At 53.9% G+C, this 25,301-nt stretch overlaps 2 protein-coding genes across 2 annotated transcripts in view; both read right to left on the bottom strand.

The window, feature by feature from the left end:
- Positions 1 to 1,780: 1,780 nt before the first annotated feature.
- The window catches only part of LOC123110975 (deaminated glutathione amidase, chloroplastic/cytosolic), a 36,305-nt gene continuing 12,784 nt past the window's right edge, over positions 1,781 to 25,301 (bottom strand). Inside the window, exons 5-9 of the mRNA XM_044531632.1 lie at positions 3,743 to 3,855; positions 3,427 to 3,519; positions 2,945 to 3,047; positions 2,376 to 2,458; positions 1,781 to 2,283 (exon numbers count right to left, since the gene is read on the bottom strand). Coding sequence (XP_044387567.1) covers positions 2,242 to 2,283; positions 2,376 to 2,458; positions 2,945 to 3,047; positions 3,427 to 3,519; positions 3,743 to 3,855 — 434 coding nt within the window. The 3' untranslated portion in view covers positions 1,781 to 2,241. The remainder of the gene's footprint in view (positions 2,284 to 2,375; positions 2,459 to 2,944; positions 3,048 to 3,426; positions 3,520 to 3,742; positions 3,856 to 25,301) is intronic.
- On the bottom strand, positions 21,790 to 24,882 carry LOC123110976 (keratin, type II cytoskeletal 1-like). The gene is made up of 2 exons (XM_044531634.1): positions 23,407 to 24,882; positions 21,790 to 23,319 (listed from the first exon to the last, which is right to left on the bottom strand). The coding sequence occupies exon 2, from the start codon at positions 23,033 to 23,035 to the stop codon at positions 22,421 to 22,423; it is 615 nt and encodes a 204-aa protein (XP_044387569.1). The 5' UTR covers positions 23,036 to 23,319; positions 23,407 to 24,882; the 3' UTR covers positions 21,790 to 22,420.

The following is a 25,301-nucleotide window of genomic DNA, read 5'->3' as shown; positions in this document are numbered from 1 at the left end:
CATCGCCACCATCCATGCTGTCCTTGGAGCCCGGCAAACCACTCTAACCACTGTTTGAAGAACCGCCCCCAAGAAACCATGGTTCCTCTGCCTCTGCGAAATCCTGAACTTGCACGAGATGTATCAGGACTCTGTATTGCAGCAACGCTGGCTGGGATGGCCGCACCCCCAGGCCAGGTTCTGGCACCCCCAACCAACGGAGCGTCAGGATCGCCTCTGGGTCAGCCGTCCACGTCGTAACCTTGAAGGAGGAGAGATCCGCACAGGAGCTCGTCTCCGGCGCCATCGCATCCACCAAGCAAGACGAACCCAGGAGCCGCTCCATCACCTCCAGCTCCCAGGCGTGCGGCAGGATGCCCTCCATCTCGATCCACACCTTGGTCCTGAACACCGAATGCACCGCCTGAGCTTGCCGATTCCACTGACGGAAGAAGAGTCTGACCCCACGATGTTCCACCGCCGGCATGGTGCAAAGTCTGTTCCTATGCTCCGGGAGCGCGAAGATGATGAGAAAGTCCTCCGGCCGGAAGCGGTGCACAGACACCCACTGCGGCTCTATGCACACCTTGACCTACAGCACCTCAAGAACGAACTCCAGCGAGATATCATTCCTAGCGCCCGCCGCGTATGCCACCATGGATAACTGCAGCCGGCCTTCCAACCCCTCCATGGACTGGGTGCGGCGCACCAAGCAGAGCTCAGACGGGTCAAACTCCTCGTCCACAGGCAGCACCGGTCGCGGCACCGGGTGGCAAGGCCCGACCGGAGGCGGCGTGGGGAGGCGGGGCCAGACCGGTGGCACCGCGGCAGCCGCAGGGGGCGGCGGCGGGAGCGGAGCAGCGCTCCCGCCAACGCCCCACCCGAGCCGCGACTAGCAGGAGCAGATCCCATGCCCCGCGAGCCACCTTCTTGACGACAAGCCTCCGAAGCTCCTCTGGCGACGACGGGCTGCAGGGGCCGCTTGCAGACCCTGGATCCATGACCCGACAGCCCACACCTGAAGCAGACAATGTCATTGGTGCAATCCTTCCGGTAGTGCCCGTCCTGGAAGCAGCGGAAGCACAGGCCCACCATCTCCGGTGACACCTCGCGCGAAGGGGAGAAGCGTGGCGGCACGCGCTGCGGCTGCGCGGCCGGGTCATGGCGGCGCCGCCACTTGGCACGCCCAGACAGGGGAGGCCGCTCCCAGGGGACCAGCTGCAGGCCGTCGGCCATGCCCGCCGGTGGCCTAGACGAGGCCTCAGCCCCCTCCGAAGCGGTCGACGATGCCGAGCAGGACGAGAGACCCAAGCCAGACACAACGGGGCGCTCCCCCGCGGGGCGCGAGGTCGCCGAGTGCGAGTGCGGGCTGACGTCCATGGCGGGGAAGAGCGGGAAGGTGGCCGACGTGGCCAGAGTGGCGAGCGCCGGGGGAGGTGGACGCCGGCGTCGGAGTGACGCACGACGGGCTCAGGCACGGAGACGAGCGCGGAGCGAGACGAGATGGTCCGCCAAAATAAAGTAGTCACTTGTATATGAACACACTGAGAACTGATCATTCCATTGTCATCGAGGAGTTGGCAATTGTATCATAGATTGTTCGTGTCAACGGCGTCAGGTCTAGCTGAAACATTTTCCCCTTGTAGTTGTTCTAATCCCAGTGACTATCTCCAAGATCTTTTTAACCTTTCTGGTTCAACAAGCCCAATGGCCGATTATGATTATCTACCTCTTTTTTCCATATCTCACAAAAAGAAAAACATTTGTGGAATGTTCATCCCCAAATTGCCCTTTACATCTCTTCCACAGTAAAAGAACTACTCCAGCACATAAGAATAAAGTGACATAAAGTCATGAAAGTACTGCTACCATGCATTTGTACATGTCAACATACACACAAACATCAAATTCGCTGGATTTGGTTGAGCTTTTGGCTTAAAAGACCCTAAGGCCCAATCAAACACAACCTAAGCTGTTCCTAAGCTTTGGGTTTGGAACGGTTTCTGGTTTGTCTGGACCATAAGCAGAGATAGAAGCCATCTCAAACCAAGTCATAAGGTGCTCTGAGCCATGTTTGGATATCCCCTATTTACTAGATATGCTACTACAGTTGTAGCTTATTTAGTTCTATGACATGTCTCACTGGAAATCCCAATCGAACTGGACCATCTTGTGAACAAAATGACAGTTATTATACACAAAAGAAGAATCTCCGGAATGTGAGAATAAGAGCGGCGAAGCGTGCAAGACCACCTTCAACTATTATAGTGATGAGGATTTCCAGATGCTCTCAAACTTGCGGTGCTGCAAAACATAGGATAATTAAGCCATTACAGAAATACAGCTTCTGGAGTACTTGGACCGGAGCAAACAGATGGTACATGAGACATTATTACCTCAGAGATTGGCATTTTGGTTCGCACAGCCTCAACTTTTGACAAGTCGATATCTGCTACTGCAAATCCAGTGGACAGTCGATCTGTAGCAAAATTCAGATCATTTATCTAACAATAAAAAAGGGTACTAGTGGCAATACCTTGTAAAAGTAGTCCATAGAATATTATTTTAAAAAAATGAATAAAAACGAACACAAAATTATCAGCATTACAAAATTGACGACTATTTTCCAGCACAACCATATGAAAGAAGCAAATACTGACAAGGAACTCAAGAGAAAGTCACTATTGATGATTCTTAACAGTTAAGATACAAAACATGAAAAGAACCCAATATAATCTTCCAAGTCACAAGAATCATAACTTAGTATGTACTCCCTCCGTTCCTAAATATTTGTCTTTTTAGAGATTTCAAATGGACTATCACATACGGATGTATATAGACATATTTTATAGTGTAGATTCACTCATTTTGCTCCGTATATAGTCACTTGTTGAAATCTCTAGAAAGACAAATATTTAGGAACGAAGGGAGTAACAGCTAAGTATAACAAAGTGAAAAGCCGTACCTGGAAGTCGAGCTATAACTGTTCCCCATGGGTCAATAACTATAGAATCGCCGTAGCTTTCTCTTTTCTCATTGTGTTTTCCAGCTTGAGCCGCAGCAATAACCTAAGAAATATTGGAAAAGTGTTTTTAAGCTGCCTAACTTCGAAAGTCAACTAAACAATTTTCATATTTTACTGAATTCCACATAAAGCAAAAGCTTTTGAAATATAAGCATAGCTCACTTGTTCTGAATCTGCAATCAGAGGCATATATATGGTGGATTAACAAGTAGCTCATGTACCAACTATTCACCTCCACTGATGTGATGAGATTTGCACATGTGTTTCATGTGTAAAATTACAAATACAGTAGGTATCTGTACTAATAGTCTAGCATTAACTTCTACATTATCGTATCTCATGTTGCCAAGTGTCAACTATACGAAACAACTAAACCTACATGCAAAAGTCCATGGGCAGCGAGAAGGATTAGATTTACGTACATAACATTGTGTCTCAATTGCACGAGCACGAAGGAGAATTTCCCAGTGTGCTTCCCCAGTTACCTTTGTGAATGCAGATGGTACGAGCAAGACCTAAAAAAAGATGAAATGTTAAGAAAAGATTCGAAAACTAAGAAATTTCCTGAACAATCTAAAGGGTATGAATGTATGATGAATAACAACTTAATACAAGGCTATCTTAAATACACCCTCTGTTCCTAAATGTAAGACGTTTTGGCAGTTCAGCTTAAACTGCCAAAACATCTTATATATTTAAAAACAGACGTTTTGGCAGTACAGTGGCATACACAATCACCTGAGCTTGATGCTTAAAACGCAAACATTGGTAAAGCTCTGGAAATCTCAAATCATAGCAAACAGTAAGGCCCAATCGTCCAAAAGGGCTATCCACCGCTACGACGGTATCACCTGATAAGTGAGTAAACATAGAATGAGAAATCACATATAAATCTGTGAACTAGAACTCAATCGAAGAATCTCCAGGTAATGTTATAACACTGTTGAATCCCTTCCACAGTCAGGTCAATCCATATTCGGCTGCCAGTGTGTTTTCAAAGAAAAACATCTTGGTGGGTTGCACGTACAAAAAATTGCAAATTTTCCTTGCACAGTTTCCTAATGATCCAAGAAAATTTGAAGGCTACTGGATATGTTATCTTTCCTACTTATAAAGGTTGGAGTTGGTGGTGAGTTCACATGTGGGACAACCAACCTTCAACAATAAACGAATGCACCCATACCCACATGTGAGACCAACAATTCTTCACCAATAAACAAATGCACCTCTGCCCACATGTCGGACCAACAACATTTACCAATAATCAAATGCACCCCCACCCACATGGGACCAAAAACCTTCCAAAACATAAATAAATGTACTTTACTCACATATGAGACCTACCACCAATAAACAACTACATTACCACTTTTATGCGAGATCAACACTTAAAGAAAGAGCACATAACAAATGCAAAAATGCAACTCCAACTCAAAATAATGCCCTTGTTTTTAGTTTCTTCCTAACCAATTTTTCCCGGTTCTATATGGTTCCATATCACAGAATTGTGAGAGTGGACAAATTGCAATTCCAAAGCGACGATATCCATTGTCCTACCATTGTGCCTTGTGCTGTCAGCTTACTAATTGTCTATTCCCACATGCTTCAACTTTCAACATTCGAAATGTTGAAGGATGGCTCCGCTCCGCTCCCCCCTTCCACCTAGCTCCGCCTAGCCCTCCTCCCCCACCAGCCTCGCTGCCGCCGCCGCCCCCTCCGAGCCCTCGCCCCGGCCCCACCGAACCTTCCTCCTCCACCAGCCCCACCGTCGTCCCCTCCAAGCCCCGGCCCAAGCGCCGCACAGCCACCAAGCCCTCCCCGCAACCCAGCCCTGCGGCCATGGCGTCCTCTGGTGCTGACCCTGTCGACCGCCGAGCGTCCTCTGGAACCAAGCAGGCGGCCTGCCAAGACCCGCCTCGGCCCACGCTCGGAGGTGCACCGCGTCACCAATGGCGCCGCGGTCGACGCCGACGGCTTCCAACAACCGAGACGACCCAACCACCGCCGCCCCCGTTCGGATGCCACGCCCAGCCCTCCGCCGCTCTGCCGCCGCAGCCCCTCCCCTGAGGAGGTCGCCGGCCTATGCTTCCGTTGCCTGGACCACCGCCATCGCGTGCGCGACTGCACCAATGACATCCGGTGCAGACGCTGCCTCACCTCCGGCCACGACTCCCGCTCCTGCGACGGTCTACGCCTTAGGAACAGCAGGGGCCGCGCCAGCCCACCGCCGCGCGGCCCCAGCCACGCCCCCTCCTCCTCCCGCTGCCCAGATGGTCCTTGAGCCCGTGTGAGTCATCATGGCGCACTCGGTCGAGATGGAGGAGGCCAAGCAGGTGCTTGCCCGCGCAATGCTGGCCTCCATCACCGGCAACAGGCCACCCGTGTCCACAGCCGAGGTCTCCGACCTGCTCATCAGCTCGCTCGAGCTCTCGGAGGGTGACTTCACGGTCCACGAGCACCACCCTGAGGATTTCCTTATCCTCTTCTCCTCCCACACCACCAAATGCCGCCTCGACGGTGACACTTCATCAACACGCCGCGCTTCTCCCTCTCACTCCGGCCATGGAGCAAGCTCGCCCACGCCGGCTCTGGCGTGTTCGAATGCCGCGTTGAGCTAGAACTCCGCGGCATTCCAGCCCAAGCCTGGCACCTGTCAACGGCGGAGCACATCTTGAGGGAGAGTTGCTGGATCGAGCGTCTGCATCCTCGCACGCGCTCGTGAGACGATCTGGCCACCTTCCTGCTATCCGGCCTCACGCACGACCTCGCCCACATCCGTCGCGCTGCCATCGTCGAGCAGGTTCCCTCGCGCATATGCTCCGAAGCGCCGACCATCAAGACACTCACGTTCCCCATTTCTGTGGTGATCACGCGCGCCGACATGATCTAGGCCCCCACCACCGGTGTCCAGGCCAACAACGACCGCGACAGGAATGGCGCCGGTAACCCACCAGGCCCAGACCAAAGGACCTGGCCGTGGACGCGCCCGCCGAGGCGGCCACAAGCGACGAAGGACCGATGCACAGCCAGGCGGGCGTGCGGATGGCATGGTCGTCAATTCGCTGGGCTGGCATGCAGGCGACCGCTCCGGCCGCATCGATGGGGTGAACACGGCCTCCTCCTGGCCCGCTCCGGCCGGCGCGGCGGCGTGGCCGCCCGCGCCCACCCCAAGGAACAGCATGCTGCCATGGCCAGGTCAGAGGGGCCCACCCAATCTCGTCGCCGCTCCAGAAAAAGAAGAGGCAAGAGAAGGCAAAGGCACTTTTTTGGCATGGACCAGGCGCGCAAGGTTGCGACCGCCACAGGAGATGCCAGGGTTGGGGCCACCACGCCTGCTGGCGAGACATCATTGGCTGTAGGGCCATCAGAAGCCTCCAAAGATTCAAACCCCGCCCCATCCCACGAGCCCGAGGATGATCCTGTTGGGCCAACCGCTGGCTCCCATGATCCGATGGCTTGTCGGGACCTGGCCACTCTGAGCGAGGTGCCAGACTCGCAGCCTGAGGAGCCAGCCGAGCAAACCGCCTTGTCGGGACAAAGCGATGATGTGCACACGTCCTCCTCGCCAGCGGGACCCAGCGCACACGCTGACCAGTCCACACAGCCCCACCCTCGCGATGCGCCAGGCGGGGAGACGCGCGAGGCCACTACCCCTGCCAGCTCGCCAGGCCCTGCAGCTCCAGCTGATGGGCCGTCGCTGCCACCCTCCCCATCGAGTCCCCATTGCAGCTGTTGGACCACCGTTGCCACCCTCCCATCAAGAGGCCCCATTGCAATTTTGCAGCGGGGTCAAGCCCAACACGCGACGCCAGGGAGGCCCAACGACGTCCCCACCACAGCAGCAACCTCCGCAGCCGCATGCACCACCCCTGGTCCGCACCAGCTGCGCCTGATCGCTTCACTTCCCCGCTCATCACTCTCCGCCGCACTCCTAGCCGCGTCGCGCCGCAGCGATCATGGACGTTGGGCGAATTCCTAGCCGCCGCCACTAAGCAGGTGTGTGCGGCGTTGCCGACACCTGGGAAACGGCCGCGTCGCCCGCTTAACTTCTCCCCTCGACGCGGGCGCTCGGCATCTGCCACCCCTGCGGGGCTACCGCCTACCGCCGAGCGAAGAGCGCGGGTGCAACTTCTCCGCACGCTGGGGATCGTGGGCACCAACCAAAAGATAACAGCGGCCGAGATGAAGATTTATGAGGGAATGTTCGCGGTGCCCATCCCGTTGGTGGTGATCAAGGCCATCGCAACCCTGGTTTGATCGTGAGATCCCAGCGTGTCTCGCCTCATCGCCAACCATCTCGGCGCGCGTCGATGGCACAGACGAGAACTAGACCCGACCGGCTGCCTAATCGTTGATCCCGTTTCCATGGATCACGGCCTGAAGGTTGTAGTTTGGAATGTGCGCGGTCTCAATGCGCGCCCGGCGCACCGCCATTAGATCGTTACTGGACACCACTGGGGCATCGATTGTCCGCTTGCAGGAGACTAAAATGGCATTGATCTGTTCGTCTGTTGTCCTTGACACACTTGGACCGGAATTTGGCGATTACACCTACCTCCCGACGCTGGGCACACGAGGCGGCATCCTCCTGGCGTGGAAGAGCAGGGCCGTGACTATCACGGACCCGGTGTTCACCACCAATGCGATCACGGGCAAGGTGGCCACAGCACCAGCGCGCCTTGGTGGCTGACAATCGTATACGGACCCCAGGATGACGCGGATAAGATCTCGTTCCTACAGGAGTTGCGTGAGATCCGTGAGGATTGCACTGGCCCTTGGATGCTATGTGGGGACTTTAACCTCATCTATCGCGCGGAGGACAAGAGCAGCGGCGGGTGAACCGGCGCATGATGGGAAGGTTCCGTCACGTCATTAATGACCTCGCCCTGAAGGAGATATACCTCAACGGACGCCGTTTCACATGGTCTAACGAGCAATCACCACCGACTCTGGTGCACCTGGACCGTGTGCTATGCTCGTCCGATTGGGAGGATGCACATGCCAACTGCCATCTGCGTTGCCTTGCGTCGGTCGTATCGGACAACTGCTCCCTCCTGTTGGAATGCTCACCCACACCGACGGCCCATCGGCGCTTCCACTTCAAGGAATACTGGCTGAGCCTGGACGGGTTCCACGACACGGTCGCTGCAGCTTGGGGGGCTCAGTCCACGACCCCGACCCCTTCCGACGTCTTGTGCTGCGCCTACAGGCCACAGCTCAACGACTCACAAGTTGGAGCGCCAAGACCACTGGCAATATCCGAGAAAAGATGGCCATCTCCCGTGAACTCATCCTGCGCTTCAACAAGGCCATGAAGGACCGCGTGCTCTCGCCGCCGGAGGATTGGCTGCGCAAGCAGATCAAGATCGCTTACCTCGGCCTTGCCTCCATGGAGCGAACTATCGCCAGGCAACGATCACGCATCGCCAATCTCAAGGACGGAGACGCCAACACCAATTTCTTCCACCGACAGTGCTCCTACCGCCGGCAGAAGAACCGCATGCACAACATCACCGTCGACGGGCAAGTGCTCACCAGCCACGAGCAGATGGCTCAAGAAGCCTTCACGCACTTCGACGGCTTGCTCGGCACCGCCGTTGACAGGGACCACATGCTGGACCTGTCGCAACTCATCGAGCCAACTGATCTGGCGTGCCTCAACGCGCCACTCAGCCTGGAAGAGATCTGGGACGTAATAAAGCACATGCCGCCCCGCAAGGCGCCGGGGCCCGACGGATTCACTGCAAAATTTCTCCGGGCGTGTTGGAGCATCATCAAACAGGACCTGCTCGACGGCTTCCAGCTACTGTTCGATATGCGCGGGCGCGGCTTCAGCAAACTGAACCAAGCGCTCCTGACACTACTGCCCAAGCAAGCTGACGCCCATCAACTTGGTGACTACCGGCCGATCTGCCTTATCCATCTTGTGGCTAAGATCTTCGCCAAGGCCCTATCGCTGCGCCTCACCCCCAAACTGGACAGCCTGGTGAGCCGCATCCAAAATGCGTTCATCGCTGGCCGGAGCCTCCACGACAATTTCGTCCTCGTCAGGCAATCACTACGACTGCTGCACCAACTGGGAGCTCCGAGGATTATGATCAAGCTCGACCTAACACATGCCTTTGACTCCCTTTCATGGCCTTTCCTCTTCGAGGTTTTGCGCCAATATGGATTTGCCGATCGCTTCAGGGAGTGGATCGCAATCCTCCTGTCCACGGCCAGCACTTGAGTCATGCTCAACGGAGAACCCGGCCCTCTGATCTGGCACCGTTGCGGGCTGCGCCAGGGAGACCCTATATCACCGCAGCTCTTCTTGCTCGCCGTCGACACCCTCGGTCACCTCATGCGGAGTAAATAGCATAAAGCTACTACTTTACGGGTTAGGGTTCCAAAAAACTACTGAATTCGTTTTTTTCGCTGATAACTACCAAGTCAAGGGTTGGTTGTTTCAAAAAAACCCAAATCCTCTTTGTTAAAAAATTAAACATGTTTATGACAGGTCGGGCCCGCCACTAAACGCACCGTTCGGTTGACCGTTTGTTTTGTTAGAGTTATAATATAAGTCATGTACCCCTTTGTATTTATCCCGTTGTATAAGGGGTTTCCTGCATATGTTCCACACCTGTACATGTATATATATCGGCCTATGGCCTCATGGGAATACAAGTTGCATATTCCTAACATGGTATTAGAGCCTTAGGGTTTCTTTTTTTAGCACGCGCAACTCGTGCTCTCGATCCAATCTCCCGTCCACGCAGCCGCCGCCCTTCGTCTCTTGGCCGGCGCTGCTCTCCGGTGCCTTCACCACCGCAGGTCCGCCCGAGCGATCCCGTCAGCAGCTCCCGTCAGCAGGTCCGCCCGAGCGATCCCGAGCGATCTCCTTCCGGACGACCGCTTCATCCCCGCGCCCCGAGCCGACGGTGGACAAGGCTGCTCCAGATCCATCGATCCCGTCAGCAGCTCCCGTACGACCGCTTCCCATCGATCCATCGATCTACTTCCGGCCGACCGCTCCAGATCCATCGAGGTGGCGCAGTTCGAGGGGTTCGAGGGCTCCACGATCTACTTCCCGGACGACCGCTTCGACAAGGCTGCAGTCTCGTTCCCAGCCGGCCCCAAGCGACGGGGCCCTGATCTCCTGCTCCCGCTGATCTCTGCCTAAAAAAAATGTCTGCTGCATCGGGCTATGTTGTTGTCCCTCGCTGTCCGGTGATCTTCGATGGTACTAACTACACTGAGTTCACTGGCTTCATGCGCATTCACATGCGTGGCATCCGTCTCTGGGGTGTTCTTTATGGCGAGGTCTGCTGTCCGCCACGTCCGGTTCCTCTGGTGGCTCCTATTCCGCCGACTCCACCGGTTCTTCCTCCGGATGCTAATCAGGCCGCCAAGGATGCGGCTAAGCTTGCTGATGAGGCTGCTGATCGTGCTTATGATGAGAGGGTTTTGGCTTATGAGGAGGCTCTTCAGACGTATCATGGTGCTCTGTCTGTTTACACCCGTGGCTTGATGATGATGCTCATGCTGCAGCTGTTCTCACTGCTAGTGTTCTGCCTCAGTTTGCTTCTGAGTTTCTGGGTCTTCCTACTGTCTTTGAGATGTGGACCCGTCTTCGTCAGCGCTATCAGCCCTCTGGTGATGCCTTATACCTTTCTGTGGTCCGTCAGGAGCATGCTCTTCAGCAGGGTGACTCTACTGTTGATGACTTCTATGCACAGAGTTCTGCTATCTGGCGCCAGCTTGATTCTCTCCGCAGTGCTGGTTGTCGTACCTGCCCCTGTTGCCAGGCTGTCCAGGCCAATTTGGAGTTTCATCGCGTCTATGAGTTCCTGTCTCGGCTCCGTAAGGAGTTTGAGCCCCGGCGTGCTCAGTTGTTTGCTCGTGGCCGTATTTCTCTCATGGAGGCGCTTTCTGAGATTCGTGCTGAGGAGACTCGCTTACGTGGTGCTGGTTTGCTGGAGGTTCCCTCTGTGCTCGCTACTCGTGCTCCTACGCCACCTGCTGCACCGACCCCTTCTCGCTCGAGTGCTCCGCCGCTCTTGCCCACTCCTTCTGGAGGCTCAGGTCGCCCCCGTCCACATTGCGACTATTGCAACAATGATGGTCATCTTGAGTCTCAGTGCTACACGAAGAAGAAACACCTGCGCAAGGCGCGATCATCATCTTCAGGAACTTCATCATCTACCTCGACAGCTTCAGCCATTGCTTTGACTGAGCAGGATATTCTGAGACTTAAGCGGCTGCTCGCGGCTTCAGGTTCTTCCTCGACGGGTACTGCTGGTTCTGTGACTGATGCTTCCCGCACTGAGCAATCACCCTCTACACAGTCAGGTACATCCCCATGGGTTCTGGACTCTGGAGCTTCTTTTCATATGTCTTCTCATTCTTCCACTTTGTCCTCTCTTCGATCACTGGATTCTCCTGTTCATGTCTTCACTGCTGATGGTACTCCACTTTCTGTTGCTAGTAGAGGCAATCTTACCACTCCTTATTCTGTTCCTGATGTTGCTCATGTTCCTCGACTTACCATGAATCTGTTTTCTGCTGGTCAACTTACTGATTCTGGTTGTCGCGTCATCCTTGACGTTGACTCTTGTTCTGCCCAGGACCGTCGCACGCACACTCTGGTTGGGGCTGGCCCTCGCCGCCGTGATTCTCAGGGTCTTTGGGAGTTGGACTGGCTTCATGTTCCTTCCGCTGCCACCACCATCGCCAGTTCTTCCGCTTCTGTCGCCTCCGTTACTGGTTCCTTCCAGCAGTGGCATCATCGACTTGGTCATCTGTGTGGTTCTCGGTTGTCTTCTTTAGTTCGTCGAGGTCTTCTGGGGTCTGTCTCAGGAGATGTCTCTTTAGAGTGTTAGGGTTGTCATCTTGGCAAGCAGATTCAGTTACCATATTCACATAGTGAGTCAGTGTCCAAGCGTCCTTTCGATTTAGTCCATTCTGATGTATGGGGTCCGGCCCCTTTCGCTTCGAAAGGTGGTCATAAATACTATATTATTTTCATAGATGATTTCTCTCGTTACACATGGCTTTATTTCATGACTTCTCGTTCTGAGGTGTTGTCTATTTATAAGCGTTTTGCTGCCATGGTTCATACTCAGTTCTCTTCACCCATTCGTGTTTTTCGTGCTGACTCCGCTGGCGAGTATATCTCTAAGATATTGCGTGGTGTTCTTGCTGAGCAAGGGACTCTCTCTCAATTCTCTTGTCCTGGTGCTCATGCTCAGAATGGTGTGGCTGAGCGAAAGCATCGACATCTTCTTGAGACGGCTCGTGCATTGATGATTGCTGCCTCTCTCCCGCCTCATTTTTGGGCTGAGGCCGTCTCCACATCCACCTATCTTATCAATATACAGCCTTCCGCTGCTCTACAGGGTGGTGTTCCTTTCGAGCGACTTTTTGATCGTTCTTCCGATTATTCGATGCTTCGCTCGTTTGGTTGTGTTTGCTATGTTCTTCTTGCCCCTCGCGAACGCACCAAACTGACCGCTCAGTCTGTTGAGTGTGTCTTCTTAGGCTACAGTGATGAGCATAAGGGCTATCGTTGTTGGGATCCTATCGGTCGTCGGATGCGTATCTCTCGAGACGTGACTTTTGATGAGTCTCGTCCCTTCTACCCACGCCCATCTTCCTCGACTTTTTCAGTGCAGGATATCTCTTTCCTCACTTTTCCTGACTCACCTATCACCCCCGTCGAGCCTGTACCTCTCCGTTCCACTTCCTCTCCTTCTCCACCTCTAGTTGATTTGCAACCACCATCCTCCCCGGTCTCCTTGCCTAGCATGTCACCGGGTTCTCCACCTTCATCTCCGGTGACTTCCTCCCCGGTCTCCTCTCCCAGCATGTCACCGGATTCTACACCTTCATCTCCGGTGACTTCTTCGTCGCCACCCCCCGATTCTACCTTGACGATTCCTCCTTCTATTATTCCATCTTTTCCTCAGCATTACACTCGTCGTCCACGACCAGTCGATGCCTCTGTGGATGAGTCGTCATCTTCCTCTCAGCCTACTTATGGCCTGCGTTCTCGTCCTCGTCCGCCTGTTGATCGCTTTGGATCTCCCACCGCTGGTGCTACTGTTCTTGAGCCGACTTCTTATCGTCAGGCTGTTGTTCATCCTGAATGGCAGTTTGCGATGGCAGAGGAGATTGCTGCTCTTGAACGCACTGGTACCTGGGATCTTGTTTCTCTTCCTCCCGGAGTCCGTCCGATCACTTGTAAGTGGGTCTACAAGGTTAAGACTCGCTCCGATGGTTCTCTTGAGCGTCACAAAGCTCGTCTTGTGGCTCATGGTTTTCAGCAGGAGCACGGTCGTGATTATGACGAGACTTTTGCTCCTGTGGCCCATATGACCACTGTTCGTACACTTCTTGCCGTTGCCTCTGCACGCTACTGGTCTATATCTCAGCTTGATGTTAAGAATGCCTTTCTTAATGGTGAGCTGCGTGAGGAGGTCTACATGCAGCCACCACCTGGGTATTCTGTTCCTGATGGCATGGTATGTCGTCTTCGTCGCTCTCTCTATGGCCTTAAGCAAGCCCCCCGCGCCTGGTTTGAGCGCTTTGCCTCTGTGATCACTGCTGCTGGTTTTTCCGCAAGTGCTCATGATCCAGCATTGTTTATTCACCTTTCTCCTCGTGGTCGGACTCTTCTTCTTCTCTATGTTGATGACATGATCATCACGGGGGATGACCCCGAGTATATTGCCTTTGTAAAGGCCCGTCTTAGTGAGCAGTTTCTTATGTCTGATCTTGGACCTCTTCGCTACTTTCTTGGGATTGAAGTCTCTTCTACCTCTGATGGCTTTTTTATATCCTAGGAAAAGTATATCCAGGATCTTCTTGCTCGTGCTGCTCTTACTGACGAGCGCGTTGTTGAGACTCCTATGGAGCTCAATGTTCACCTCCGTGCTACTGATGGTGATCCTCTCCCTGACCCGACGCATTATCGTCATCTTGTTGGCAGTCTTGTCTATCTAGCTGTCACTCGTCCGGACATCTCTTATCCGGTTCATATTCTGAGTCAGTTTGTCTCTGCTCCCACCTCGGTTCACTATACTCATCTCCTTCGTGTTCTCCGATATCTTCGAGGCACGATCTCTCACCGTCTATTCTTTCCTCGCTCCAGTTCTTTACAGCTTCAGGCCTATTCGGATGCTACGTGGGCTAGTGATCCTTCAGATCGCCGTTCACTTTCTGCTTACTGTGTTTTTCTTGGTGGTTCTCTCATTGTCTGGAAGACGAAGAAACAGCTTGCAGTTTCCCGTTCGAGTGCCGAGGCTGAGTTGCGAGCAATGGCTCTTTTGACGGCAGAGGTGACTTGGTTACGGTAGTTACTTCAGGATTTGGGTGTTTCTGTCACTACACCGACTCTGCTCTTATCTGACAGTACAGGTGCTATCAGCATTGCACGCGATCCTGTGAAGCATGAGCTCACCAAGCATATTGGTGTTGATGCTTTCTATGTGCGCGCTGGTGTGCAGGATCAGGTTATTGCTCTTCAGTATGTGCCTTCCGAGTTACAGTTGGCGGATTTCCTGACGAAGGCCCAGACTAGAGCACAACATGGCTTTTATCTTTCCAAACTCAGTGTTGTTCATCCACCATGAGTTTGAGGGGGGGTGTTAGAGTTATAATATAAGTCATGTACCCCTTTGTATTTATCCCGTTGTATAAGGGGTTTCCTGCATATGTTCCACACCTGTACATGTATATATATCGGCCTATGGTCTCATGGGAATACAAGTTGCATATTCCTAACATGTTTGACCGTTAACTGACATGTGGGGGCCACATGCCAGTGTCTGAAAAAGCAATCAGGTCCCTGGAAATTTTCTAAAAAAGCAATCAGGTCCCAGGAAGTTCTCAAAAAAAACAATCAGGTCCTCCGGCGCACCCGCCATGGCCGCGATGCCACCTCCTCCGGGCCGACGCCGTGCACCGCCTGCGGCCGGCGAGCCGCGCCCGCAGTGGCCAGATCCACGCCGCCCCTCGCCCGTGGCCGCCGCCACGCCGCCCTCGCCTGTGTGCGCCGGCGGCCACGCCCTGCCTTTCCTGCCTGCATGCGGCCAACGCAAACGGCCTGCACGTTGCTGGACTGCGCACCTCCCGCCGCCAAGGACGAGGCCGGCCTCTGGAATGCCTCCTCGTCGCCAACTCCACCACCATGAGCTCCGGCGAGCACCTTTAGCGACCATGGGGAGGCTGGGGAGGGGAGGGAGGAAGAAGAAAGAGAAGAGGGAAAGAGAAGAGGAAGACCAAACCGACATGTGGACCCCACATGTCAGTTAACGGTCAACACACAGTCAAATAGACGGAATGTTTAGGTGCGGGCCCGACCTGTCATAAACAGGTTTAATTTTTAAGCAACGGGCATTTGGGGTTTTTTGAAACAACCGACCCCCGAGTTGGTAGTTATCAGCGAAAAATTTAAAACCAGAAGTTTTTTGGAACCCTAGCCTGTAAAGTAGTAGTTTTATGCTATTTACTCCCTCATGCGGCGTGCCCTCCAGGAAGGCATCCTGCAACAATTGCACCCTCGGTGCGACATCCCGGCGATCTCACTCTACGCCGACGACGTGATGCCCTTTTGCCATGCCACACCCGGGGATGTCGCAGTCAAAGGGATACTCCACCTGTTCGGCATGGCCTCTGGCCTACAGGTGAACTATGCCAAGAGTTCGGCCACGGTTCTTCATGGCACCGATGCGACCACGAAACTGATAGAGCAGCTGGGATGCCCGGTTGCGAACCTTCGCATCAAATATCTCGGCATCCCGCTGACGACGCGCCGTCCCTCTGCTGCCATGCTGCAACCCCTCGTCGACTCGGTGGCAGGGCAGCTTCCAGCGTGCAAGGCGTGGCTGATGAATAGAGCCGGGCGACTGGCCATGGTGAGATCAGTGCTAAGTGCCATCCCCGTCCATCAAATGCTGGCGCTAGCGCCCCCAAAGAAAACCCTACAACAAATCAAGAGGATCCAGCGAGGGTTTTTCTCTGGGCAGGACGCCCAGCTGCAAACAGGGGACACTGTCACGTCAATTGGCGACATGTTTGCCGTCCGATCGAATATGGCGGACTTGGAGTTCGCGACCTGGAGCGCGCCGGGTTGGCACTGCGCTTGCGTTGGCTCTGGTTTGCCCGCATGGACAGCGAGCGCGCGTGGCAGGGTCTAGACCTGCAGTTCACCGCCGATGAGCGAGCCCTTTTCTTCGCATTCACATCCATGGTGCTTGGAGACGGCTCCACTGCCCTTTTCTGGGAGGACCGATGGCTGCACGGGTAGTCCGTCCGAGAGATCGTGCCCCTGCTCTACCAGTGTCTCCCAAGTGACGCTGCAAGTCGACAACTGTGGCTGTCGGCCTCGACGGGAACGCGTGGGCGCGCGACATTCATGGCACCCTCGGGGTCCACGAGATCGGGCAATACCTGCTGCTGTGGCAGGACGTACACTCTCCAACGAGCCGGACAAGCTGCGCTAGAAATGGTCTACAAACGGGATTTACTCCACGCACTCATGGTACTTGGCCACTTTCCAGGAATCGACTGCCTGCCGCTCCTGGAAGCTCATTTGGAAGAGCTGGGCGCCACCGCTGGTGAAATTTTTTCACTGGTTGGCTAACCAAGACCGATGTTGGACCGTAGGCAGGCTTGCTCTGCCTCCTTTGCGACCAAGCGCCCGAGATGATTCGGCACCTACTGCTCGCGTGCCCCTTTGCCCGTCAGACATCGCACGCAACCCTGGCATGGCTGCGCATCCCGGCCCCTGTCCCGAAGCACGAGGCCAACCTCATGGACTGGTGGTTGCGCGAAGGAGGCCATGCCACTAGGATTGCGCAAAGCCCTGCAGTCCGTCGCCCTACTAGTGCCGTGGATGCTCTGGAAACACAGAAATGATTGTGTCTTCGAGCACGCGAGACCATCCTCCGAACAGATGCTGGACAAGATCAAGGCAGAGATCAGCTGCTGGGCCACAGCAGGGGCCCAAGGACTGAAGGTCGTCTTGCCACAATCATGGGATGTCCACTGATCCTAGCGCCTGCTATGTAATTCCCGCCTCCTAGGAGGATTGTACTTGTACACCCCATCTTTTCAATGAAATGAAACACAAAGGTCTTTTGCGTTTTCTCGAAAAAAACATTCGAAATGTTGTGTCTTGCAATGATCGCTTAAGATTCTCCAATGCCCACCGTATGATTTTTCATGGTATTTCTGTTCTTTTTAATTGTAAACTATGCGCAAAGGCTGCATGACATAATATTTTGATGACTTTCTAAGACAGTGACTGCACTCGTATTTTATAATTTCGTAGCAACACACGGGCGTCGTGCTAGTTTGTATAAGAGTTGGACTTTTGGAAAGACAATATAAGAAGGTCCCTACCCAGCCTCATATATGCGAATTGTGAGCGGCATCAAAAAAAGGCAGAGGAATATGGGGTAGACCACAAACCTTAAATTCCTAACAGTGTTCTCTTGCATCTATGGGGTAAAACAGAGCATGGACGGTTGCATATGTACAAAGTTATTATCGACAGAATGTCTTCCTAAAATGGCATCCGCTCTCTGATGGACAATTTGCGTCTGCATATATGCAGAATAGTATTGCTTCTGTTGTTATAATATCTGAAGCTGCAAAAATATGCTTCACAACTACGTATATCATAGATTTCGATAAGAGCAATCTGAATACATGTGATACATAGTTCATTCACAATATAGATTTCGATAAAATCAATCTGGAAACATGTGTATAATTAGTTCACTCCCTCGGGATAACTTCAAATGTCAAATGCATACAATTCCAAAGCCGGACTCCAACCCGACTCAATAGCCAAGACTAACGGACTTTGAACTAAGCCAAGTCCACAACCAAGGTCATGTACAATGCAAGGTGTTTTAAAAAATAAACCAGCTTTACCTTAAGCACGGTGCATATTTGTGGGGAGCAAATGTGTCTAGAAAATAAACCGGCTTTACCTTGAGAATCGGTACTTATTTCTAGAGAGCAGATGCTTAACTACGCAACCCAGCTATAGATATAAGCACTGATGTTTCCACAAAAATTGGATTATCCCCAGCGCTATATATATAAGCACTGATGCTTCCACAAAAATTGGATTATTTAACGAAACACCTCTGTACGCAGCTTGCATTGTTGTAAATATGGACCACTTTTTTCTTATCTTGTATTACATTATTTAAAATATGTACTTTTAGTGATCTAAACGCTCTTATATTTCTTTACCGAGGGAGTAATTCATTACAAGTGGGTGAAATACTGCCTTCTCTTAAATACTACTCCCCGCGATCCAAAATAAGTGTCGTGGTTTTAGTTCAAATTTGAACTAAAATCACCTCACTTATTTTGGATTGGAGGGAGTAGTTTTTTCTTTGAAAAATGAACTCCAAGGGACTGACCAGCAAATCTTGAGATTGACGAAGTGACCATGGACACATTGTAGTTAACAGGTACACCATACCGCTAAAAAATGCGATCACCCATGCCGAGTTTAGGACTGTAACCTAGGGGGGTAGATTCTTTCACAAGGAATCTAGCCACTTGTGAAATGCTCAATTCGCATCTTGTCGGGGGGGGGCGGGGGGTGTGACCCCCGGGTAGTCCCAAGACGGCGAGCCGGGCAAGCTGCCTGCCTGCCCCGGCCGACTGCTCCGACCAACCGGCTGCCCGAAGTCAACCGCGACGTCACATCGGACCTGCGCGGACAAGACGTCCACACCCTGGCCACTGTTGATGAATAAGCGGGCACTGCGCGCCCGTAATGCGTCATCGTCTACAGTGCTGTTAGGCGCCGCGGGCCCTTCCCTGTCCCCTAGGCACCAGCCTATAAGGCGTGCCAGGGAGCCTCCCGTGGAGTCATGCTCGTGAACGCCCCTCCCCGCACCCTCAATGCTCACGGCTGCTCTACTCCGTTCCCCTCGCTCCCCATCGTGCACCGCATTCCCCCCATGGCCGCCGGCTCCCGGCCTCACTCCCTCACTCTTTGCCAGCCTCCCAAGCTCCATCGCCGCGCCTGCCGCGCTGAGCCGGCTTTCCTCGACCTCCAGCTCCGGCAGCCGCGCGTCTTCGTCTCTGCAAGTCATCCGCCGCCACCATACCGACTCTGGCCGCCCGCAAGCCCGACGTCGTGCCGTTCTGCGCGCAGTGCACCTGCCTGCCTCACCGCCGATGCCGTGGTCCTCCATTCCTCTGCAGATCGACACCGAGTGCCTCCCGTCGCTGCTCTCTTCCCCGCAAGCCCCTCTCTGCCTTGTCTCCCTGGTCGCTGCTCCCCGCCGCCAGATGCCCTCCGTTCTGGACGCCGTCGTGCTCAACCCCCGCTCGACGGCCAGACAGTGCTTCCCCGAGCTGTCACCGTCCTCGCGCCAAGCAACCGGACCTCCCTTGCCCCGACGCCCGCGCGCCCGAGGGGCACGAGGCAATGCCTCCTCGCGCCGGCGACCAGGCCAGCCGGCCCGTCTCGGCACCGCGCTTAACGCCCCTTTCCTCGCCAGTCCGTTGCCGGGCCTGGACACCCTTTGCCCGACGCCCGCCTCCCACGGCGCTTCCTGTGTTGGCCCCGTCCTCAACCACCAATGCCGAGTGTGTCGCCTGGGTCTCCGCCGCACTCGGCCCGCTCCAGCGGGCTCACCCTCGCGTCGCCGCTTCGCTCGCTCGCCGCGCTTGACCTCACCGTCGCGCTCCTCTTGCTGCCCAATGACTCCACCGCCTCTTCCCGCTTCGGGAGCCCCGTGTCGTTCGCCGCCGTCCCGCTGCGGCCGCGCCGCCCCGTCCCCGACAACACCCAATGGTTGCGGAGGAGCTGGGCCGCACCGCAGCTCCCAAGCGCCCCCACGGCCGCGCTTCCTCGTCATCTCGCCGACCGCGCCTGCTCCGTTCCCGGCGTCCGTGCGCCTCGTCTCGACGACCGTGCCGCCCCGTCCCTGACGTCCGTGCACCCCGGCTCGGGCCATGCCCACATGCTCGCGAGCTCGCCCCGCTCCAGTCGTCTCTACCCCGCTCCTGCCGGCTTGCCGCTCCAACCGGCTCCGCGCCCGCACCGGCCGCGTCCCGACTGTCAGCTCGCCGCTCCAGCTGGCTCCGCGCCCGCATCGCCTCGCACCGCACACCACGCGACCGGCTCCCTGCCACCTGCTTCGGCTGGCTGTCCCGGGAAAAGAAGAGAAGAAAAAGAAAAGTGGACGGTCGTTTGGGCCAGCCGACCCTTTCAATTGTCTGGCCAGCCGGGGCCAGGCCGGCCGAGGGCCGGTTCGGCTGGGCTAGCCTGCCCACTCAGCTTCCTGGCCGGTTCGGGCCAGACCAGCTAGGCCACCCCCGGACCAACCGGAGGCTCGGGCCGTCTGCAGGAAGACACCTTCGCCCTGTCTGCGCGAAAAGCAATGCGAGCTCCCGTCCGCATATCTTTGCACCGCGCACAAAAAGGATAACCCCGAGCGACCTTCGGGGCCATCTCCACAATTTTCGAGTTGCTTTATTGTTTGGCACGGGCCAGCTAGTCTCGGCCCGGGGCTGGTCGGTTGGCCCTATATGTTCTTCCCTGCAGACATCTTAGTAGCGTGTACGGTACCGAAGGCCAACTCTTAGTCTAAAAATGTTTCATGGAACTATTGAAGAAAAGATACCATATCTAGGCACTAAAAATGGCAATTCGGTAAATACCACCATTGAAGAAGACAAATACCAAATGAACTACTCCCTTTCACAAGGAATCTAGCCACTTGTGAATTGTGATGTGCTCAGTTCTCATCTTTTCTTCAATAGTTCCATGAAACATTTTTGGACTAACATATCAAGGCACTAAAAATGGCAATTCGGTAAATACTACCAAATTGTATTTACCGAATTGCCATTTTTAGTGCCTTTGTACTAAATCGGCGACAATTAATATGGATCAGAGAGAGTAACAAAGTTTGGAGCATGAGGACGTCCACTAGCACATATGCCCCTGCCCCGCGGGATCTTACTATAGGTGTCGGCGTCCTGGGAACGGGGGTCCCCAGACTTGCCTGCCTGCGGCCTGCGGCATGGCTCAAGCGGAGGCCCAGTGCAGCCCAGCTTCATCAGCTCAAGCTCAAGACCCTCGTGAGGGGCCAAGCCTCGCGGGGCGGACGACAGAAAGCTTCCTCAGGAGCAGCCTCATCAGGCGGGCTCGCGAGGAGGCGGAGAGATCAAGGCAGGGTACCTCGCAAGGTGCCCGTGACGCAAGCCATGACGACCGAGACCAGGCGGGCGCCAGGCCGGCGCCGGCCTGCGCAGTGTCCTTGTTTCCCCTTCGGTGCAAAGGGGGCAAGCACGGGCCAAGGCATCAGTCAAAGGTTACCGTTTCGGTGCAACAAGACCAAGACCAGCAGAGCGGCAGGATGGAGGTCATCGTGGAGCCCAGGATGGCGTCACCGTCAGAGTCTTTGGCAGTCGGAGACCAACTTTAGTCAGGATAAGTGTACTAGATGTTCCCCTTCAAAATGGCCAATTGTTGGCGCCCTTCCCGCTCATTATTTGGGAAGAGGCCCAGGGCCTCCCTCTATAAATAGAGCTAGCCACCACAGAGTGAGAGAGAGAGTTTTCGGGTAGACTAGAGAGATAGAGGCGACTGAACTCACCTAAACAGTTCATCGCACCAGCTCAAGAACAGCCCCTCGCGAGGTTGTTCTCCCTTTGTATTGTTCATCATCAGCCCCTGAGGCAATCCACCACACCACACACTGGAGTAGGGTATTACACCACAATGATGGCCTGAACCAGTATAAACCTCGTGTCCCTTGTGTGTTCTTCTTTCTAGCTTAGATCCCTTGCGAGGCTTCGAGACGTGAGCTGGCAGGGGAGAGATCTTCGTGCGCACCCCAGAGTTCGAACCTCAAGGGTCTGCCGGAACCCGAAATCCGACAATAGGGCTAAATGAAGAAATAACGGCTAAATGAACAAATAACATAGCACTATTATAGCCTATAGGGCCAATGTTTTGAATTATGTTATTTTATAAAGAATGAACAAGAAGCATAATTTAGTTTTTGAGCTTATGCCAAATTGTTGATACAAAGATCCTGTCCAAGTGTCAAAGCAGTAGAATTCTAATAGTTGGTGGAAGATATGCATCAGTATGAAAAGAGCAGATGAATTTGTAGGGGTGTAGAGACTAAACCCTTGATAGCTCTGGCGGCGCTAGGAGCGTCTCTAGAAGAGCCGCTATAATAACAACCCGCAAAACGCTTGTACTGTACAGGTTTTACAGTATCTGTTCCGCACCAGAGCTCTCACGGTACCGCAAATGTTTTTTTGACAAATATTAATATGATCAAGACATCAAATTGATGCACGCAATTCATAGAAAATAAGCATGCCACAACGGTTCACATCCAAAATCATGCGCAGTATCAAGGGGTAGCAAGTTGATCCCTATGAATACGCAATCAAACAAAATGAAAACATATGATCGAAGCACACGCAGGAAAGATCGTCCGTCCCACCACCCGCCATAGCACGAGCACCATCTTCATCATCATTTGGGATGGCCGAAGCATCACCACCATCACCATCGTTGGCCGAAGCATCCACACCACCGGCTGAAGCATCTTCACCACCGTTGGCCGAAGCATCGCCACCACCACCTCCAAACCCAAGACCACCACCTCCACCTCCAAACCCAACACCCCCACCACCATTGCCGAATGCAAACCCTCCTCCAAAACCTCCAAACCCACCATTGCCGAAAGCAAAACCACCACCACCGGCCATAAGATTTTGAAGCTCCACCCTCCTCCAGCACATGATCTCCATCCTTTTCATCTCCCAAAATTCTCTTGTCATCACATCCATGCCCTCCGGATTCATCACCATGAACCGGTCCTCCTCGGCGGTCTTCTCATCTCTCCTTTGCTCCTCTAGAGCAATCTTGCGCTCCTCGAAGACAGACCTCCTCGCCCACTTCTCTTTCTGCTTGTCTTTCTTCTCGGTCAATTCAACCTTTGTTGCCAAATGCTTGGCCAACAAAGTTTCTTTGATCTTCACCATATCACCAATTTGATCCCTCAAAGAAACCGCCTCGGCCGACCTCTTCACCCTCTCCTTCTCCTTCCTATTTCCATCCGGCTTCCTTTGTTTCTTCCTCCCTCTGGTGCACCATCACTATCTTCATCATCCTCAAAGTTAACAAGTGAGCCTTTCTTTGGAGGAGCTTCCTTGTCCCTCAACTTCCACTTCTCACTATCCTTGAGCAAGAGCCAACAATGTCCAAGTGTGAATGACCTACCCTTGAAACCCGGGCTTTGCTTGAACAATTCGTTGGCAATGCGATCCTACAAGTCATTGGAAAAGATGCAACGGTGAGATCAATTAGTCATCAACATAATCATGAATTATGAGATAGAAAGAAAACTACTCACGTAGTCGTGATAGTGGATCCACTAGGAGAGGCATTTCTCACTTGGGTCAAGCAACCACTCCAACGGCTACATGTTTTCTTGATAGTTATCCATCGGCCTTGAAGTGATTTCAAGGAACGGCCCGAAGGAACCGGCACAATCTTGTGATATTTTACTTCAATACGTTGCCAATACTTCTTGCCATTTTGATCTTTGTCGGTCACCGCATCGAGAGACACAATCCCATGCTCGAATCAAGCAAGTGTCCTCCACCTAGGTGTAGTTTCCGGTCCTTCTCCCGAAATTGGCTTGGCTAGCATCAAACTCCTCATCAAGCTCTTCCACTTCGTCATCACCGTCAACCCTCTCCTCCCATCTCTGGATAGGGCTCGGCTTGCGGTTGCATTCCCGGTTCAAAATCAAGTGGCGCACTCAAGTCCACCATGTTCTCCTCTAAAAATCCCTATATGTTGGATCAACATGGTACAAAACTGTACCACCCACCCAGTGCTGCCTCCGTCTCCCTCTCCAATCAGCAGCAGCAAAAAAATTCAGCAGCAGCACAACACCCAGCAGCAGCAGCTCATCACCCACAGTGCCACTGCACCCAACAGCTTTGATGCGGAGCATCCCTCAACTACCCGCACCGACACTCCATCACCACCGCAAACACCAAGAGGGCCGTTGACAAGAGCACGGGCGCGCCACATCGAGAACGAGGTGAACTCTTTCCTCTTCGAACATCATTCGAATTCACATGAGAATTGGGGCCTACCTCAAATAGAAACATTGTGCCTTGTTAGGTACCAAGGAGATGACCGGGAGGACGCGAGGACGGAGATTCAAGTAACCATGGAGAAGGAGGGGCAGCGAGGGAACGAGAAGAACGAAGCAACGGAGGGCACGGACCACTCCGGGTGCCCGGCCACCTCCAGCCACCAAGGCCGCGGCCTCCCTGGCTGGCCCGGGTGCCCGGCCCTCTCCCGTCGGGTGCCCGGCCCCCCCTGGCCCAGCCTCCAGCCGCACCCCGGGTGCCCGGCCCGTCCCAGCCGGCCTCCTGACGCAGCCCCGGGTGCCCGGCCACCCCTCCAGCCGGCCTCCAGCGCGCCCCCGGGTGCCCGGGCCTTGGGCCCCCGGGTGCCCAGCCTCCCTACAGCCGCCCCCTGTGCGGGCCGGGTGCCCGGCCCATGTTGCCCGGGTGCCCGGACCCCTCCGGTCCATCCGCGTGTTTTGGCCTTTTGGCCTTTGTATCCTCCTCCCTTAGCTTGTTTCGTCCCTAGACTATATAAGTGGACCTCCTAGGTCATTTGGAGGGTTAGCAAAGATTAGACTAAGCATTGTGAGCCTTTGCTCCTTGTATCCCCTCCTCTTAGGAGCTCAAGCCCCCACCTAGGGAAGAATCCATTGGATTATCAAGACCTCCTCTTGGAGAAGATCATCAAGACCTCACATAGTGGGAAGAATTTACCAAGTGCTACTCTCCTTGTATTGATCTTGTAATCTTGTGGATCTCATGTGTGCTACTCTAGTGGATGTGATACTTGGGTTTGTTTGAGAGATTTGTTCTTGGTGTTCTTGGTGTTCTTGAGTTTTTCCTCCTTTTCCCCCCTCCAAGTGTGAAAAGATCCTTCCTAGGGTTTGACCCTACAACATCTTGGTATCATGAGCAAGGTTTATTCACATCTTGGAGTCCCATCCCCCCATTTGCTAGCTTGATTTTGTTGTTTTTCGTCCAAATCTGAAAATCCCCACAAAAATAGCCCCAAAAAAATTTCTTGCAATTTGTTGGATTTTGTGAGATTTGGTTGTTTTGGTCCATGGATTTGATGTTTGGCAAGTGGATCTAGCCCATCCCCAACAATCCCCACCCTTCCCACCACGAAATCCACCGAATTTGGCCTTTCCCCAAAGATTTC

The sequence above is a fragment of the Triticum aestivum genome, chromosome 5B (genome assembly GCF_018294505.1).
Source record: "Triticum aestivum cultivar Chinese Spring chromosome 5B, IWGSC CS RefSeq v2.1, whole genome shotgun sequence".
Taxonomy (NCBI): domain Eukaryota; kingdom Viridiplantae; phylum Streptophyta; class Magnoliopsida; order Poales; family Poaceae; genus Triticum; species Triticum aestivum.
Note: the sequence above shows the minus strand (reverse complement) of the source record. Positions and strands in the feature narration are given on the sequence as shown.

Bases quoted from the DNA above. Each gene is read 5' to 3' on its own strand.
- LOC123110976 (XM_044531634.1), bottom strand. From the start codon at position 23,035: ATGGTGAAGATCAAAGAAACTTTGTTGGCCAAGCATTTGGCAACAAAG.